The sequence below is a fragment of the Panthera leo genome, chromosome E2 (genome assembly GCF_018350215.1).
Source record: "Panthera leo isolate Ple1 chromosome E2, P.leo_Ple1_pat1.1, whole genome shotgun sequence".
Taxonomy (NCBI): Eukaryota; Metazoa; Chordata; class Mammalia; order Carnivora; family Felidae; genus Panthera; species Panthera leo.
The window spans coordinates 25,701,412-25,720,191 of record NC_056693.1 but is presented as its reverse complement, the minus strand read 5'-3'; the positions used below and the strand labels follow the sequence as shown (position 1 = coordinate 25,720,191).

Here is an 18,780-nt window from a genome sequence, read left to right as displayed (position 1 = left end):
AGCCCTTGTCCTTACTCTATAGCAAGTCTTGTATGTAGGAATGTGGCTCCACCTGGGAGGCATGGCACAGATTATTTAGTAGCAACATTAGAAAATGTTTTCAATATAAGAAATAGAGTGAATTCTCCATAAAATCCACTCTCACTCACTTGTACTCTGATAAGCTTCATTGAGTAAGAAAGAAAGAGTTGGAGGTATACTGTATGTCAAAAATTACACATAACCCACAGCCTTCATTATATGTATCAAGCATGAAATAGCTGTTCAAATTGTTGATTTTGTTAGCTATGTGATTTTATGCTCTCTAGCTCCTGTCCCCACAACTCAAATCTGTGACCTATTACTTTATTTTCTAAGAAAAGTCTTTGAGATTTCATTACCCTAGAGAAGTGGGTCATACATGTGAAATGCTATATAAATGATAAATACTAGTCTTCAAATGGCTCAGTCACAGCACTGTGTAATATGAAGTTAAATGTATTCTCTATTTTACCATTTCTTCAAGTGAAATTGTGTATCTCAAATCTGTACAGAATGTATACTTGTAGTGTACTGACATGAGTGGTAATGAGGCCAAATCCTCACCTTACACAGGAGTCGACAGGGCAGTGAAAAATTTCTAACACATATTAACAGAAGGATTTTATGTTCTTGAGAAAATCTTAACATTTATTTATAAGTCTCCCAAATAGCTTCTCATCTATAAACCATTCAGAGTAATTACATATTTTGTTGAAGAGCAGCAAAAGAATCAGAGAAATAGTGTGATAGAATCTAATGGACCTGGCTGGCTTTCTCATTCTCTCATTAAAACAAGCATTTATGTTTGTGTGTGTGTGTGTGTGTGTGTGTGTGTGTGTGTGTGTGTTATATGCATATGCATGTTTTTTTTTTTTAAATAAAAGGAGCATTTTTGATTTCATAAGCATATATTCCGGAAGTGCTGATGCTATTCTTGTTAAATAAATGTTAACTGCTTGGAATCCCAGGCACACACTCAGGTTCATTCCCTCTCTCCTCAGGCAGTTTCCATAATCTACAACATTTTCATTTTAACAGTCCTCATTACTGGTATCATTTAATACTTGAGGGTTTGCTCAAATCAACATCAATCTTGCTGATCCTGCAAACACTTATTTTGTTGATACAACACAGTCTGAATCCATAGCTACTAAATGTAAAAAAATTTAAATTATTCCTTCACCCAACATGTCACCAAGTACTAAGAACAACTCTGTCAGTTACTCAGTGCTGTCATAGAGACACAGCAATGGAGAAGACATTAAGCACAGGGCCTTTCATGGGACCCCACTTCCTTCAATAATAATGCCATCGCATCTGTCCCCTTGCCTACCCATACATAGTGCATCCTCCCAAAGACATTTATCACCTTAAACTCAACCACTGTGAAGATGAAAGTGTTTGCCTGGAAGACATCTTGTTGGACACATTTGACTCGTATTTATTCATTAACAAATAATCCTTTGCCACAAGTAAATCTTAAATAACCAGAAGAGAGAAAAGCCTTGCCTTCAAAAAAAGCAATAAAAACCCATTCAGAATAAAATTTCTTTTAAAATTAACTTTTAAATGTCTTTAGATGAGTCTAAATTAAGGAAAAAAATATCTTTACTTGATTGGAAAACCTCATGCTCACGTTGCGTTGATTCTGTAGTGGGATATAGCGCTGGACAGGATCAATGTCTTTAGGACTGATTAATTTATCAGCTGAAAAAAAGAGAAGAGAAATGACATTATCAAAAATGCATCTACACACTTTATAAACCAACTAGACCTAATGACCTAATAGACACTTCATCCAACAAGACCAGAATGTATATACTCCTCGATGCACATAGAACATCTTCCATATATGAGGCCATATAGAACAATCCTCAATAAATTTAAAGAATTAAAATTCTATAAAGTAGGATTCTGACCCCAAAAGAATGAAATTAGAATTCAATAAACAGGAGAAGTTTTAGAAATTCACAAATATGTGGAAACTAAATAACACACCATAACTAATGTGTCAAAGAAGAAAACAAATGGGAAATAAGAAGATACTTCTAATACATGTTCTGATAAGATGATTGAAAATGAAGACAAAATATACCAAAATTTATGGATGTAACTAAAGCAATGCTAGGAAGAAAATCTGGAGCTGTAAATGCCCATATTAAACAAGGGAGAAAAATTTCAAATCCACAACCTATCTTTCCATCTTCAGACAGTGGATAAAACTGAGAAAACTAAATCAAAAGCAAGCAGAAGGAAGGAAATAATAAAGATTAGAGTGGAAATTAATGAAATAGAATGTAGAAAAACAAAAGAGAATAATAAATAAAACTAAAAGTAGATTCCTGAAAAACTCAAAAGCTGACAAACCTTTAGCTAGACTGACAAAGAAAAAAAGAAAAAAGACTCAAATTACTAAATCAGGAATGGAAATTAAGAATATCCTTAAGGATTACAAGAGAATACTATGAACAAATGTATGCCAATAATTTAGATAACCCTGATGGATATGAACAAATTCCTAGAAATATACACATTACAAAAAGACTAACTCAAAAAAGAATAGGAAATATGAACAGATTTACAAGTAACTGAAACCTTCTGGGGCAGGGGGCGGGGGGGGGGGGGGAAGGGGGTGGGGGTGGGGTGGTGAGAAGCAAAAGCCCAGGACCTGATGGCTTCATTGGTGAATTCTACCAAACAGTTAAAGAAGAAGTAAAACCAATCTATCACAAACGTTTCCAAAATAGTAGGGGAAATACTTCCCAACTCATTCTAAGAGGCCAGTATTACCCTAATAAAAAAATTATATTCACCACAAGAAAATTACAAATCCAAATCTCTTCTGAATATAGATAGAAAAATCTTCAACAAAAAAAAAAAATAGTAGCAAACTAAATCCATTAACATATAAAAAAGATTACACACAATGACGAAGTGGGATTTATCCCACAAGTGCAAGGATAACTTAACTTCCCCAAATCAATTATTGTAGTAATACAATATCAACAGAATAAAGGACAAAAAAAAAAAAAAAAAAAACCAAAAAAAAAAAAAACCCTACAAAATCATCTCAGTAGACACAGAAAATACATTTGACAAAATGCAACATTCTTTCATGATAAAAAGCATTCAACAAACTAGGATAGAATGAAACTTCCTTGACCTGATAAAGGGAATCTATAGCTAACATCATATTCAAAGGTAAGACTGAATGCTTTGCCCCAAAGATCAGGAATAAGACAATGATGTCAACTCCTGTCACTTTTATTCAACAGTGTATTGGAGGTTACAGCCAGAAAAGTCAAGACAGGCAAGAAAAAAATAATAATAGTCATCCAGATTGAAAGGAAGAATCTAAAGTAACTAAGATAATGTGCTACTAGGGGCACCTGGGTGGCTCAGTTGGCTCAGTGACCTGACTCTTGATTTCAGCTCGGGTCATGATCTTGTGGCTGGTGAGACTGTGTTGGGCTCTGCATTGACAGCACAGTGCCTACTTGGGATTCTCTCTCTTTCAATATAAATAAATAAACATTTAAATTATTATTATTTTGATTTGAGAGAGAGAGAGCATGAGTGGGGGAGAGGGGCAAAGGGAGGGAGCAAGGGACCGAGGGAGCGAGGGAGAGAGAGAGAGAGAGAGAGAGAGGGAGGGAGGGAGGGAGGGAGAGAGAGGGAGAATCTTAAGCAGGTTCCACACTCAGTACATAGCCCAACGTGGGGTTCAATCTCACAACCCTGGGCTCATGACCTGAGCTGAAATCAGGAGTCATACGTTTAACTGACTGAGTCATCTAGATGCCCCATAAACAAATAAACATTTTTTTAAATTTTACAAAAAGGATAATGTGGTACTAGTATAAAGATAGATTAATGGAGTAGAAGTGAAAGTGTAGAAATAAATCCTTACATTTATGTTCCACTGAGTTTTGACAGCATGCCAAAACAATTCAGTGGGGGAAAAGAATAGGTTTTTTTCACAAATAGTGCTGGGACAACTCGATATTTATAGACAAAAGAATAAAGTTGGACTCCTTCATCAAATCATCTATAAAACTCAAAATAGATCAAAAGTTAAATATAAGACTAAAATTATAAAACTGTTAGAAGAAAATAATAGAGTAAACTTTTGTGACTTTGGATTAGGCAAAACTAAAAATCAAAACGTAAGTGACTAAAGAAAAAATGAGATAAACTCAATTTTGTCAAATTATAACCTTTTGGACCTCGAAAGACACCATCAAAAAAAGTGAAATGACAACTCACAGAATGGGAGAAAATATTTACAAACTGCGTATCTTGTAAGGGATTTCTGTCTTGAATATATATATTAAAAAAACTCTTATGATTCAATAATAAAAAGACAACACAATTTAAAAATGGCCACAGTATCTGAATAGACATTTCTCCAAAGGTATATAAATTACCAGTAAGCACGTAAAAAGATGCTCAACATTAGTCATTTGGGAAATGCTTATCAAAATCACAATGAGATACCACTTCATACCCATTAGGATGGCTATTGTCAAAAAAAGAAACAAGAACAAGGGTTGGAAAGGATGTAGGGAAATTGGAACCCTCACACATTGCTGAATGGAATGCATATTGGGACAGTTACTTTGGAAATCAGTCTGAAATTGCTCAAAATGTTAAACACAGAGTTACCATATGACTCAGCAATTCTACCCCTAGGTATATACCTAAGAGAAAGAAAAACATGTCAAACAATAACTTGTACATGAAAGTTCACAGCAGCATGATTATAAAAGCAAAAAAAAAAAAAAAAGTGGAAATAATCCAAATGTCCACCACCGGATGAACAGATAAATCAAATGTGGTATATACATACAGTGGAAGATTATTTGGTCAGAAAAAAGAATTAAGCTGTTGATACATGAATGAACCTTGAAAACAACACATTATACGATTCAAGGTATATGAAATGTCCAGAATAGGCAAATACACAAGGATAAAATGTACATTAGTGAGTGTCCGGTGTTGGGGGAAACGGTGAAATGATTAGGGTTAAGTGGAGAGTGGGTAAGACATTTTTTGAGGGGTGATGTAAATATTCCAAAATTGATTGTGGTGATAGTTGTACAACTCTGAATGTATCAAAAAACCACTGAATTGTAAACCTTGAATAGGTTAAGATATAGTATGTAAATTATACCTAAATAAAGCTGTTCTAAAAAGAATGTATTCGCATTCTCTCAAGAAAGGAAACCAGTTCACGAAGGGGAGACAAAGTGCTTCCTGATACTAAATTCTAACATTTCTGAGACAGGGCATTTTTCAAAGGGCACTAACCAGCATGAAAACAATGTCTACTACTGCTATTGTTCTGTAAACACAGAAGCCCTTTTCATGTGGTAGTTCCTTGTGGCAACTTTTGATAAAGTCCAAGGACATAATAAGGAAGGCAATTTAGAGAGTTTGGAAGGGGAGGGTGTGGAGAAGGTACTCTGAGTCAGTGGTTCTCTGCTATCTTCTGTTGTAATGCACCTCAGATTCAGCACCAGAGGCTCAGTGTAGCAGGGATTCTCCATGGATGTGAAAAGGACTATGCTGAGAAGGGGTGGTGGGAACAAAACCTTGAAATGAAATTCTGCCTAACCTCATTGGAGTATAAGTTGACAGTATCTATGCAAATTTATAGCAGGCATACTCTGTCCCAGCAATTGCAAATCTGTAAGGTTATCTTAGTTACACTCAGACATGTAAAAGTTAATTGAATAATAACATAAAAAAAAGAATTTAACTTCTCCCAAAGTGAATCAGAACATTTTATTTTTGCTGCACTCAAGTTATGAAAATGTGCTACTTCATATTCGATCTTCAGTTCTATACTGACTACATAAAAATGACACCATGTTGAGTTTTGTTTAAATTCACCCATGTTTAATATTTAATTCAAAAAATACACCTCATTTTCCATAGCTTTTTAGATACTTCTTTTAGTCAGTGAATAATTCTGAAAAACAGAGCAGAGAGTCAACCACAAAAATGCTTGTAAATTTCTTTGCAGCTGTGGTAATGTTTCTCATTATACAGGTTTTTCTATTCTAGGGTAACTTTAGGGCACATATTCAATGTTATCACCAAAGGTGTTTTTAGTAACTCCTGAAAGATGCTTTTAATAATATTAAAAGTGATATTACTAATAGCATGACAAGAAAAAGAAGGAGGAACAGCAATTGCAGCAGCCACAGAAGCCACCACAGCCACTGCCGCCTCTGCAACAGCAACCACAGCAACGTTTACACAGTGCTTCCTATGTTCCTGGCCTTGTTGGAGTAATTAATTAATCAATTAATCATTAACCATCACAACATCCTTATCATTTTACAGACGACAAAATGGAGGCGTTGAGCAGCTAAGCAACTTGCACATGGCAGGTAAGTGAACAGAGCTTAGATTCAAACACAGGCTGTCTCTCTCTGGGGTCTACGTTCTTAGCCCATACTAATCCTGCCCTGTAAGAACACTGACACTGTATACAACACAGATGGAGAAGATACCAGGAGGAGAAAACATTAAACAAATAATTTAGATCTTGATATGTTATATTTTTCCTATTCAAATCAGGGAGCATATCACAGAACATTCCTCTCTCTCTGAAAAAAAAATATACTTGTGCAAAATTTAAAACAAACCAATATAGGCTTAATTATGGCAAATATCGACATATAATTTCTATTTATTAATATCAGTGGAGCTCATGATGCAGGGTTGATTAGTACAGTGATATTCTAAATAACACCAAATTATTTCCCTATTTCATTTGTCTGATCATTGAGATGTGAAAAAATCTCCACTACCAACAAGCATTTTACATAATTAATGTTTCACTGTTTCTACAAAAATGAAATTCTATCTTTATTATTTTGTTATTTATAAATGATGACAGAAAAATGAAGAAATATTATATCCTTGGAAAGCATAAACGCTAATCTATTAAAATTGATATGAATCAAATAGTTAACAACATCTCTTGAAAAAGCTTATTTCTTGGCATTCCTTTCTCATTTCTCTATTTGTACTGTACCCGTGTATCTAGCTTAATGTTCCAATTTACACTATGTGCTCATCTATAACCCCACAGGTTGTTTGCTTCTTATTCATGGATATACCCCACTTTCCAGCACAGCACCTTCCATATAGTAGGCACTTAAGAGACTTATTAAACAAAATAATAAATTGGTGGATTAACAAATTCAGAAACATAATTGCTGTAATCATTGTTTTAATTTCCATAATGGTAAAAGTGACTAACTCCTTACAAAGGTCAGGTGAATAGACGTATTTTTTTTACTGCATTGCTTTTTATCATTCAGGAGGCAAAACAAGAGTTCCTCGCTGTGCTGATTCTATGGCACTGGCTTTTTGGTGAAAAAGGACAAGCCTGAAAGCACTTGTGCCTGACCAACTACAGAATATTTAAAATGAAAATAAGAGAACAAGGATAAAAGAGCAATGGCTTTCTACATTTCATTACAGTACGAAACCTCACAGATAACCAAGCATTTCTATAAATAGGGACAGCCATCTTTAAATCTTTATAAGACAGATTAGCTTCATTAATATTTGTATTTTTTATGCACAGAAATTTTATGAAATACACCTTGGGTTTACTTCAAACAATCATTATTAAGGGCAAAAAGAGAATATCAAGAAGAATTTTTGTTTCTTTAATAAAATGACAATTCAAAGGAAATTTAACAGAGCAAGTAATTTTTTTTATCATGACACAAAAATTACATAGGACACACTAAAATAGGCTCAGCAGATAATTTATGGGGTAAAATTATGTGCTTCAAAGACTGATTCTCAGCTGCAGTGACACATATTAGTAACACATGTATTAACAAATAAGCTAGAGAGAAAAAGAAAATGTAGATCCTCAACCTCATATGTTATACCAAAAAAAATCCAAAATTACCAATGTTTTTAACTCAATTAACTAACAGGGATAGACTTCCTAAAATCAAATGTTAAATTCCATGGTCAGAATTAAATTGAAAAACAATGATAGATCTAATTATATAAAGATTTCAAATTTCGTTCATCAAGAAACAGTGCAAAGTTAATTGGCAAACAACCCAGGAAAATACCAGAGAGGATTAGTATACCTAATACGTAAAACATTCATGCAGACTGTGAAGACCATAAAATTAAGGTTAAATGGGCAAAGCAAACTGGACAATTCACAGAGGACAAGAAATGACTAAGAAATATGTCTTTAACAATAAGCATGTAAATGAAAACAGTATACAAATTAATATCTTATTAAGTTAGCAAGGTTTTTATTTTTAATGATCATATTTGGTGCCATAAAGGTTACAGGTGACACAATCATCCTGCAAGTAAATCAGTAAAGTCCCAGTTGTGGGCTATGTGACCTTGGGTGAGTTGCTAAACTCTTCTAAACCTCAGTTATGACATACAGTATCCATCTCATAGAGAAGCTAGGAATAATACTTGTAATAATAGTCAGGATAATACTTGTAAAGGGCAGAGAACAGAATCAGACACATTTTAAGGCAAGTATTATTAGTATTTCTGGGAAACAGTCTGACAGTATATATGTAGTCTTCTCAGACTCTAGGCATCACTGCTTTTACATTCAATTTTACTAATATATTTAAGGGTGGGATCATAAATTTTTATACAAGTTTTCTAGCTCTAGTAGCAATTAAACTAAAAATTTTAGTTTTAAGAAAACTAGAGATTTATACAATAAGCTACAGGAAGAAAATTTCCTTGGGTGAAGCTATTAAAGTAATACTGTATTACACGTACTCTGAAGATGTTTTTAATGCACGCTGCACAGAAATCCCACATTAGGGCACTAGCAATCACACAGATAGCATGAAAAAGATAACAAAAGTGCTCAGAAATCCATGTCTTACTGCTTAAAGTTTCCTGAAGTGTAACAGCTGGGAAATCTCTTAGCAACCACAATGTAGAAATATATCTGTATACTCTTATCTGTTCGTTTTATCTTTAACTGATCAGTAACAAAACCATGTGCTATATTGAGTAAGGAGCCAACTGCATTTGAAGTCAAGAGACCAATGAAAATCAAGACCTCCTTTTCTTATGTCCTCATGCACACTAGGGGGCACTTGATCACTAACTTTAACTTTAAAAAAGCATTAGATTTCCAGACTTAATCAGTGGCTTTTACATCTGATGTCAATTGGACAAAAAAAAATACCATGAATGAAATCAAATGCAAGTGGACTTACCTTAGTTACAAACACTGTAATTAGGAAATAGTATATCAGAGTAATTAGGCTGCCCTCAGAGAGACAGAAATATTTCCTAGGTTGTCACATTTGATTCTTGCTATAGAGCTACTAGATATCAGTGACTAACATACAGTAGTCCTCTACAAATACCAGCTAAATCATGGAAAAGATCAATGATGAAGTAGCAACTAGCATCACAACATTTTCTTCATATATATATACATATATATATATATGTATATATATATGTATATGTATATATATTCATTATATACACACACATATATATATATTATATATTCATTCATTCATTCTTCATATATATATACATATATATATATATATACGTATATATATATATATATATGTATATATATATATATATATTCATACACACACACACACACACACACACACAAAAGCAAAATATTCTTATTAGATTTCACTGGATACAAACTGGCCTGAATTAGTGGAAGGCATATATTATAGAATATTTTCAAAGATTTACTGTTCTATTATTTTCAAGTAACTCCAATTAACTGCCCACAAAATGCTGTCAAGCAGATATCTAACCAAACCTCATTTAATGAATACATAAGACTTTGTAAGTAAATGTGACTGGAGTCTTAATAACATCCATAGAAGTTTGATGTTCTTGAGGCAAGGATGTAATAGTTAAGAGCAACTACATGACTGAATCTTCTGAGATATTATTCTTCTTAACCAGTGAGTTTGTTAACCAGATGACACACAGCTAGGTCAGAGTGATAATGAACATGGAGCATCTCCTTTTTTCAGTGGGAGAGAAAGTATGTGATCTCAGGGTTTGCAACACACCTTCTGTATGTTCTCTGCTGCCTTTTTAGTAGCTCAGCAGGGAAAAGAGAAATTGACTATTTCTTTGAAGTTTTTCTTCCTTTTGGTCATGAAACAGAGATGAGAAGGCATGGCCTAAACTATTTCTGTTCACACTGGTCTTAACATAAGAAAATGCTATCTACACTCAAAATCTGTCTACATTCAATACATTTATTTCAGAGTAAGGAAGATCTAATGCTTTTTTACTGATTGATACTACTTTCAACCTTTTCCTTTTTAAAAGCCCAATTTGCTTATGTAGAATATAGTCAATTCTGTACTCCCAATTCATCAGCCTTCTCAATTTTATCTACAGGCTTTTCTCAAATAGCATTCTTTCTAGCACTCAATCCCAGACCAGATATAGAGCAAAAATCAGGACGATAAACGTTTAGATCTCAAATCCAATACCCCAAGTTCCAGTTTTCAACCTCAGAATCTGAAAAATTTCATCACGCTCATCTGTAATTTCCAAGCTGTAGTATATAGAAATTTATGATTCTGATATTAAAATTCTTTATCTTAGATAGGTTAACTACTTCTCTACTATAACATGTTTTATTTAGCTGTGAGTATCACCAGAAGGCTTCTTTGTATTCATGCTAGTGAGATGGAAATAACATTCTAACCAGAGATAACCTTGCCAACTTGGCTTGATTTTAAGAAATCTATTTCATGTATATATATTTTTTCTTTTGAAAAAATTGAAAAGCAAGACCTGTATAAATAATATCAACTCCTTATCAAAAAGTTGTCCCCTTAAAGAAGTAAATTTTTCTACAGGTTCTTAAATTAGCATTAAGTATATATGGAGACCCAGAATATATAGTTAGGAAACAAGCAAATTGAAAACAGCATTAACTTGATTTTCTCTTCTTTGGTTAGCTTCTATCTGCTCCTTATATATCATTTGTGTAAAGTTTGAATTGGAAATCTGAAATACTCTTCCCTAATGGAATGTAAAAAAAGAAACCAAAGATGATTACTCTTACAACACAAACAAATTTAGCATTTATAGAATAATACTAGGAACAATAAAGACAATAACACTACTTCACACACTAAGCAGTTCTTTTAGTGCAGGTATATATACTATTTACAATCAGCCTGTTTCATAATTTATTTGCCATAAAGGAATTCTGACTCTAACATGATAGCCTTTTTGATGGGAATGCTAATAATATTCGAAATGTTAGCAAGCAATGATGCAGGAAGATGCATAATAATGCTTTTTTGTGTGTGTTCTTTAAATTAGCCTTCATCTCAATGTGTCCAAAGAGTACTCATATTTAGCAGAAGTTTTAGGATAAGCTGGAAAATAATTCTTAAAAAACTATGAATAATGGTCTAAGCTAACTGAGTAAATTGTCAATGTGTATTTATGAGAAGGAAGAGAACTTTGAGATAACCAATTCCTTTTGGCAAGTGGTTTACTAAAGCTATGACCAAGCATAAAATCAGAATTTTTTTTACATTATATAAAAGTAACTCAAAGTTCCCACAAATGGGAAATAAAACATAAAAACATAAAAAAACATAAAAATAAATGTTTATTTATTTATTTTGAGGGGGGAAGGGCAGAGAGAGAGGGAGAAAAAAATCTCAAGCAGGCACTATTATGTAGCCCAATATGGAGGTCGATCTCACAAACTATGAGATCATGACCTGAGCCAAAATCAAGAGTTGGATGCTTAACCAACTGAACCACCCAGGTGCCCTGAAACATACTTATTTCTAATAGCTTGATTACAAGGGAAAAAATCTTCCCAACCTTCTCCACTTACCCAGAAGTTTTGCAATGATATAAAGGGCTTGTCCCCAAAGAAAGAGTTTTCCGTCACGGCCACAGTTGCTAGGAAATCGCTTTTGACTACCAGGGTTTCTTTTCTCAAATTCTACAAAATCTGCTGGCACATAATAGTACTTTGGTATGACAGGATAACCTGTGGAGTTTTAAAATAAATATTTGAAATATAAAAATCAGTGTCCTCCTCAAATTTTCCCTTCAAGAAATTGCAATATTAGAAAGCAGAGAAATAGGTTGTAAAGGAGGTAACAGATTTGATAAGCTATAGAAAATTGGTAATTTTGGCTTTCAGAAATTGCCAGTGAAAAATGTGGATAAAGCTCCTTGATTTTAAAACACTAATTTGACAGCATATGTTATGCTTTAGCCAATAATGTGTACATAATCTCCTTTAACAACATTTAATTTTAACACCTTTAAATGAATTGATAAAAATACAGTAGGCAAACATTTAGAGCCATAGAAGCTATCTTTAATAGGATTAGTCTGTAGAAGCATTACAAATGAGATACTGTGTAATCCCAAATGAAGAATTATAACCCTGAGCCATTGCTTAAAGCAAAGGAATCCTCATTTTAAACATTAAGTCCATTATCTACCATTCAATATCATTGAAGGGGAAAAAAAAAATCCATTCTCTCCTTGACCGACCCATTTAAAAACATTCCTTGATAGAAACTAAAATTTATTATTCAAAGACTAAAATCTTTGTGGATGACATAAAAGGAAAAAAAATAACAATAACATTCTAATACAATGCTACAGAAGACTTTGCACTATCAGCCCACAGTACACTTAATTTTCCTAATAAAATTGCACACATTTCTCTAAAATTTTCTTCCTTCATACATCCATCAATAGTTATATTTGTATCTAAAACCAGTAAAAAGGTCTATGATACACAAAGAATAGTTTGAAAATCACTCTCTGAACATGATAAAGACTGAACTGCTGTACACTGAACTACCACCTCAATGCATCAATAATCTACCACTGAATACTAACAATCTGATTCAAGGGATTTCAAATAGTATATTCATTATAACATGCATTACATTATATCTCACATTGGACAAATTACTATTTGTAGCATAAAGATATAAGTAACTGGTTTTATTTTATTTATTTATTTATTTATTTATTTTTAATTTTTTAATGTTTTATTTATTTTTGAGACAGAGAGAGACAGAGCATGAACAGGGGAGGGTGAGAGAGAGAGAGGGAGACACAGAATCTGAAACAGGCTCCAGGCTCTGAGCTGTCAGCACAGAGCCCGATGCGGGGCTCGAACTCCCGGACTGAGAGATCATGACCTGAGCCGAAGTCGGACGCTTAACCGACTGAGCCACCCAGGCGCCCCAGTAACTGGTTTTAAAATTTAATATTTATTTGGAATTCAATGTTTATCCACAAATATTTCACTGTTTTAACATTACAAGAATTTTCAAGGGTGAGCACATACTGTGAAGGTTTTGTTCTAAGGTACTTGTGGAAAACCGTAAAGAATATCACAAACTTCGTGTGAGGTAAGAACGGGCCCAATGCTATAATTGCAAGTTTGTACACCATGTCCATAAGACCACCCACTTTTTACCCACACATAATTTTTTTAATTTTCAGATAAATATGTTTTCAAAGTTGTTCACATATATATTATTTATTTATTTATTTATTTAGTACATATTCTTATTTTATTAATACTTCCAAACCCCGAAGTATTTGGAGCTTCTTCTTTGGAATTCTTTGAGAATTAGTTTTTTAGTCATACTGACTATGGGCCCTACTGGTGTTTAACTAAAACCAACTAAAGACTCCTAAGAGTCTTTAAGCCATTTCTAAAATAGTAAATCTATCCTCAAAGGATGAGGCATTAGCACAAGGCAGACATTTAAAATAACATGCTAAAGATCAAAGAAACAACTCCAAAGAGGAGGCTGAATGTTTTTGGAAATGGTAGTACCTTTAGGCTAGGGCAGAGCCTCTTAAGGTAGCCCTCTGGAAGGGGCTGCATTTACCTGAACACAGCATTTCTGATGATCTGGACAAAAAATCGGTCACTCTATATTATTGTCACACTACACAGAGTGAAGGAGTTTTCATAGTAGGTAATCAGAATAAGAACCACTGCCCATCTGGCAAACTATTTTGCAACGATTATGGCCATAACCACCTAAATTTACTCCCCGTCCTTGTCTTGCCCAATGAACTCCTTTTATAAAGACAAACTTACATTAACCAATGAATAGATTATTCTTTATAATTCATTCAAGGCTCCATTCGTTTTTTCACTTTAATATAAATAGCTTTATTTAAAATGGCATCATTTAATGCATTACAAAGGAACATTAAGGAAATATCAGCAGGAAGAATTTCTTAAAAAACAATCCAACTATACCTTCTGTGGTCTGATGAAGTACTGGAGTCAAAAGATCCTGATATTCCTTTACTTGTTTGGGATTGCCTCTAAAAACTCCTAAAATGTAAAATATTAATCCAATAGCATCTGAGGATAAGCACCACAGAAATTTTACCTTAAAAAAAAGTCTAGTTATGATTATTTTGGTAATTTTGTATGTAAATGATAAAAATAAAATTGAAAAAAGGTAATGCAAATATGTATGACAGTATTCCAGGAAATTGATTTTAGTAGGTCATGTTAGCATTTAGAAGTGAAAATTGAATTTTAATTGAAATTTGTCTATTTTTAAGTATAAATGTTATGGATATTCACAATGTCACAGATTATAATATTCATTCATTATTACTATTCATAAAAAATTTTTCTTTGCAAATAGGAAAATATATTTGTATCATTTCTTAATAACTCCAAAGTATATTTTTTAATTCTTTAAATGATTTAATATTCACTCAGAAAGCAGAAGAATAGCATATAAAAATACAGAGCAGTTAACATCACTGAGGTATAGTCTATTTTGCTAGCTGAAAGGGTCATATTTCATCTGCTTTTCTTTAAACCACTTATATTCTATATCTTAAATTTCAGGAAAAAAGCTCACTTACCATCAATCATCATGTAAAGGAAAAATATGGGAAATTCACATTCAATGCCATCAAAGAGCTGAAACAGAACACAAAATATTAAAAACTTCACTAAAATTAATTAGAACAATTATAACAATGATGGTAATTAGAACAAATATATTAATTATATATATTGAACAATTGTAGTTAGGGTATACATAGATGATTTATATAGTAATAACAAAACTGGACTGATATAAGTAGCTTCATTGTTCTTTTAAAAAGAATTCTTAGAACTCTTATTATTCAAAACCACATTCATTTAATACATCACATACTAATCACTCATTCAATAAATATTTACTAAGTCCTTTGTAATGCCTGGCACCAACTAGAAAGGGTGCTATGAAGGCCTAAAAAGAGGGAACTTGCCCTCAAGGGCTCACAGCCTAGTGGGGAGTCAGGCATGTCAATAAACAACTGTAGTATCATATGAGATGTCTACACATGTTACATCAGGAACACAGGAAATGAAACACCTGAATCTGCCTAGGGTTGGAAGGGTTTATAAGAAAGGAGATGCTTCAATTAATGCTTGATGGATTTCTCTGGAGAGATGAACTAAGGGAACTCCATGCAGAGAAAACAATACTACAAACCACAGACGTATAAGAAGACAAAGTTTGTTAGACTACCAGCAAGTCAGTATTTCTGGAACAAACAAGAAAGAAATCATGAAAGCTAATACCCAAGAGGTGGGGGGACCAGGCTAGCCAGATTAGAAAGGGCCTGGCAAGTAAAGTAATTAAGGATATCCAGAAGGAGGCAGTTGGATACACAGTAGGGCACTAAGAGGGAGAAGTATAGGTTAGGGATAGAGATCTGGAGTTAAGAGTGATAGCTGAAGCTATGATTGCATGAAAAGAGAATAGGACTAAGTAAGGATGGAACTCAGGAGAAGAGCAATGTTTAGGAGGTGGCAGAAGAAGAATCTGAAAAGGAACTAAGAAAGACAATGACAAAAGAGAATTAGGAAGAGAATAGGATCACAGAAAATGAAGAAAGTTCCAAGAAAGAGGTCTCCATTAAAGCATTCAAATGTCAAGGAGAGGTTCAGTGAAAATCATCCACTACCACCAGTGACCTAAACTAACTGAAACCAACACAGCTACTGGTAAATGCTGAAGAAGAGCTGGAGTGTAACATGAAGGAGTGAGTAGGAGGCAAACAAGGAGACACACCAAGAATAGACTATGCATTTCAAAAGTGTGGCTACAAAGAGAGAGGATTGGAGGCAGACAGGAGTAAGGTTTTTTGGGTTTTTTTTCTTCTAATTATGAACATCACTGTGTTTATGCTGAGGAAAAGAAGCTGATTGGAGTTGGGGGGAAAGCAAGACGAAGGAAAGGGAAAGTGAGGAAGATGAGGAGGATAAAAAGAAAAAGATAGAGACAGACATTCTTCTACCAGAGAAGAAAACAAATGATAGAGTAAGAGACCCAAGGAAGTAAAAGAGAACAGGTTAAGGTGCACATGTGGAGGGTTAGCCTTAGGATAAAGAACAGACAGCACCTTCTGTGAGACAAGAGAGATGAAGGTACGTATGGATGAAGGACAGATGGAATGGAGGATGTCAAACAGAAATGAAAGGCTATGGAGTGCCTGGGTGGTAGTCAGTTGAGCGTCTGACTTTGGCAAAGGTCATGATCTTGCTGCTGGTTGGTTTGAGCCCCATGTAGGGCTCTGTGCTGACCCCGTAGAGCCTGGAGCCTGCTTTGGATTCTGTGTCTCCCACTCTCTCTGCCCCTCCCCCATTGCGGGGTGTGTGTGTGTGTGTGTGTGTGTGTGTGTGTGTGTGTGTCTCAAAAATAAATAGGCATTAAAAAAAAAGGTGGCTCAGTCGGTTAAGCGCCTGACTTTGGCTCAGGTCATGATCTTGCGGTGGGTGAGTTTGAGCCTTGCATCAGGCTCTGTGCTGACAGCTCAGAGCCTAGAGTCTGTTTTGGATTCTGTGTCTCCCTCTCTCTGCCCTTCCCCCGCTCGCATTCTCTCTCTCTCTCTCTCTCAAAAATAAACAAATTAAAAAAAAAAAATTTTAAAAATGAAAAAACAGAGAAAAAAAGAAATGAAAGGCTATGGAGTAAGAAGTAAAGTCTGAGAACTTGAACACAAATAGAAAAAAAAAAGCTGGAAAAGCTTGTAAGGGGAGTTCCTAGCAGAGTCACACAGCAGTACTGACAAGGAGTGAAATCAATGATGAGGACTGAACCAAGATGGGTGTTCTGAATCTGGGGTGGCATCTGTCCATGGTGCTGTGGCTTTCCGTGGTGGTGCTCAGCAGCAGGTACAGAAATAAGGAAACTCTGCTCGACTGACCCAAATTTGACAATATTCAGGGTAGTAGTTACAGCAAGTCCAATTCAAATGTAAGTGCTGTAAATCAGCTCAGAAATGTTATTAAATAGAGAAGAGATATCTGAAAGTGCTTAAGAGATAAATGGATCTTGTGACCCAACCTAGTAGACTGCTATAAAGTTTCAAATATGTACACAATAAAATGGCTCCTACTGCTTCTAGATGATAATTGTAAAATTAAGTAAAACGATAAATAGCTTGTCTAGTTGTCCGGCAAAACTATGTATTAAATATTAAAGAGTGGCACTTAATTGCCTAACAAATTACAAGGTACAATGTTGCCAAGACATTTTCTATATACAGATCCATGGGATCTTACTTACCTATCTTCAAAGTTAGGACCATGCTTACAAAAATAGTTTTCAGTGTATACCACCAAAGGGAATGCTCCCTTCGGCAGTACATATACCACTAAAGGGAAGTCTTTAGCAATGTGGATGGATGCTTACCCTTTCTTTGGGCTGTTATAATTTTCTGGACAGCTTAAAAATAGCTACAGTAAACCTAGATAAAGTGGTATGTATATGCACTTGAAATAACTGCTTTAAAACTAAATATTAAGAAGACTATATTTCAAAGGGAAATGTCTAAGTGAAACAGAAAAAAAAGAGCATTTGTTTAAAAGACTGAAAGCTGAATCACAAATAGATATTTCCTATTATATAAGGCAAACAATATGGAGCAGGCAGGCAAAGCACTGAAAGTGCAGTTAGAAAAATTATTCATCCAGTGAATCAACATGGCTCAATATTAGCAAATGGGCCTTACTACTAATAAGGCTAACACTTACTGAGTGCTTACTCTGTGTCAAGAACCATTTGAAGCACTTTTAGATATATGTTAACTCATTTAATCCTCATAAGAACTTCAATAATAGTATGATTATTTTACCAATGAAAAGTATTAAACACACAGAGGTTGATTAACTTGCCCAAGGCAAGATAGCTAGTAAGTGGCAGAGCCAGAATTCAAACCTAAGAAGCCTGTTTCCTGAATCAGTGCTTTTGACCACTCTGTTATGGTATGAAATATTTTTTGATACCTTAATTTCAGCTGGTTTGTAGTAGCGTCGGTTGGGATCTTCCAATGATGTTCTATAACCATCTCTCAAGAAACGCTTAAATCCATATTTTCCTTTTAATTTTCTAACTACTTTATCAAGTGTCTGGCTAAACAAAGCTTCATCATCCAGGGCAAATGCAGGATAACTGATGCAAGGTAGTAGGGCAGCATCTGTGTTCTGGGGGCAACAGGAAAAAGAAGGTAATGTAAGTCCCTGCAATGATATGATCAACACAGCCCAGTGAGAATCAGGGAGATGAAAAAGTCAATCAGCTTACATAACTGACAATGAGGACATACATTAGCAAACCTTACAGAGAAGATAAAAATTTATCCATTAATAAGGAGTATTTTCAAGATTTGACTGGACTCAAACTCTAA

General features: G+C 34.3%; 1 protein-coding gene across 7 annotated transcripts in view; it reads right to left on the bottom strand.

Moving 5' to 3' along the window:
• Positions 1–18,780, bottom strand: part of PHKB (phosphorylase kinase regulatory subunit beta) — a 259,181-nt gene that overhangs the window by 80,397 nt on the left and 160,004 nt on the right. For all 7 annotated transcript variants that reach the window (XM_042920513.1, XM_042920506.1, XM_042920510.1 and 4 more), the window contains 5 exons: positions 18,380–18,577; positions 14,962–15,019; positions 14,336–14,413; positions 11,918–12,076; positions 1,634–1,728 (listed from right to left, as the gene is read on the bottom strand). In XM_042920513.1, the coding sequence (XP_042776447.1) occupies positions 1,634–1,728; positions 11,918–12,076; positions 14,336–14,413; positions 14,962–15,019; positions 18,380–18,577 (588 nt within the window). The remainder of the gene's footprint in view (positions 1–1,633; positions 1,729–11,917; positions 12,077–14,335; positions 14,414–14,961; positions 15,020–18,379; positions 18,578–18,780) is intronic.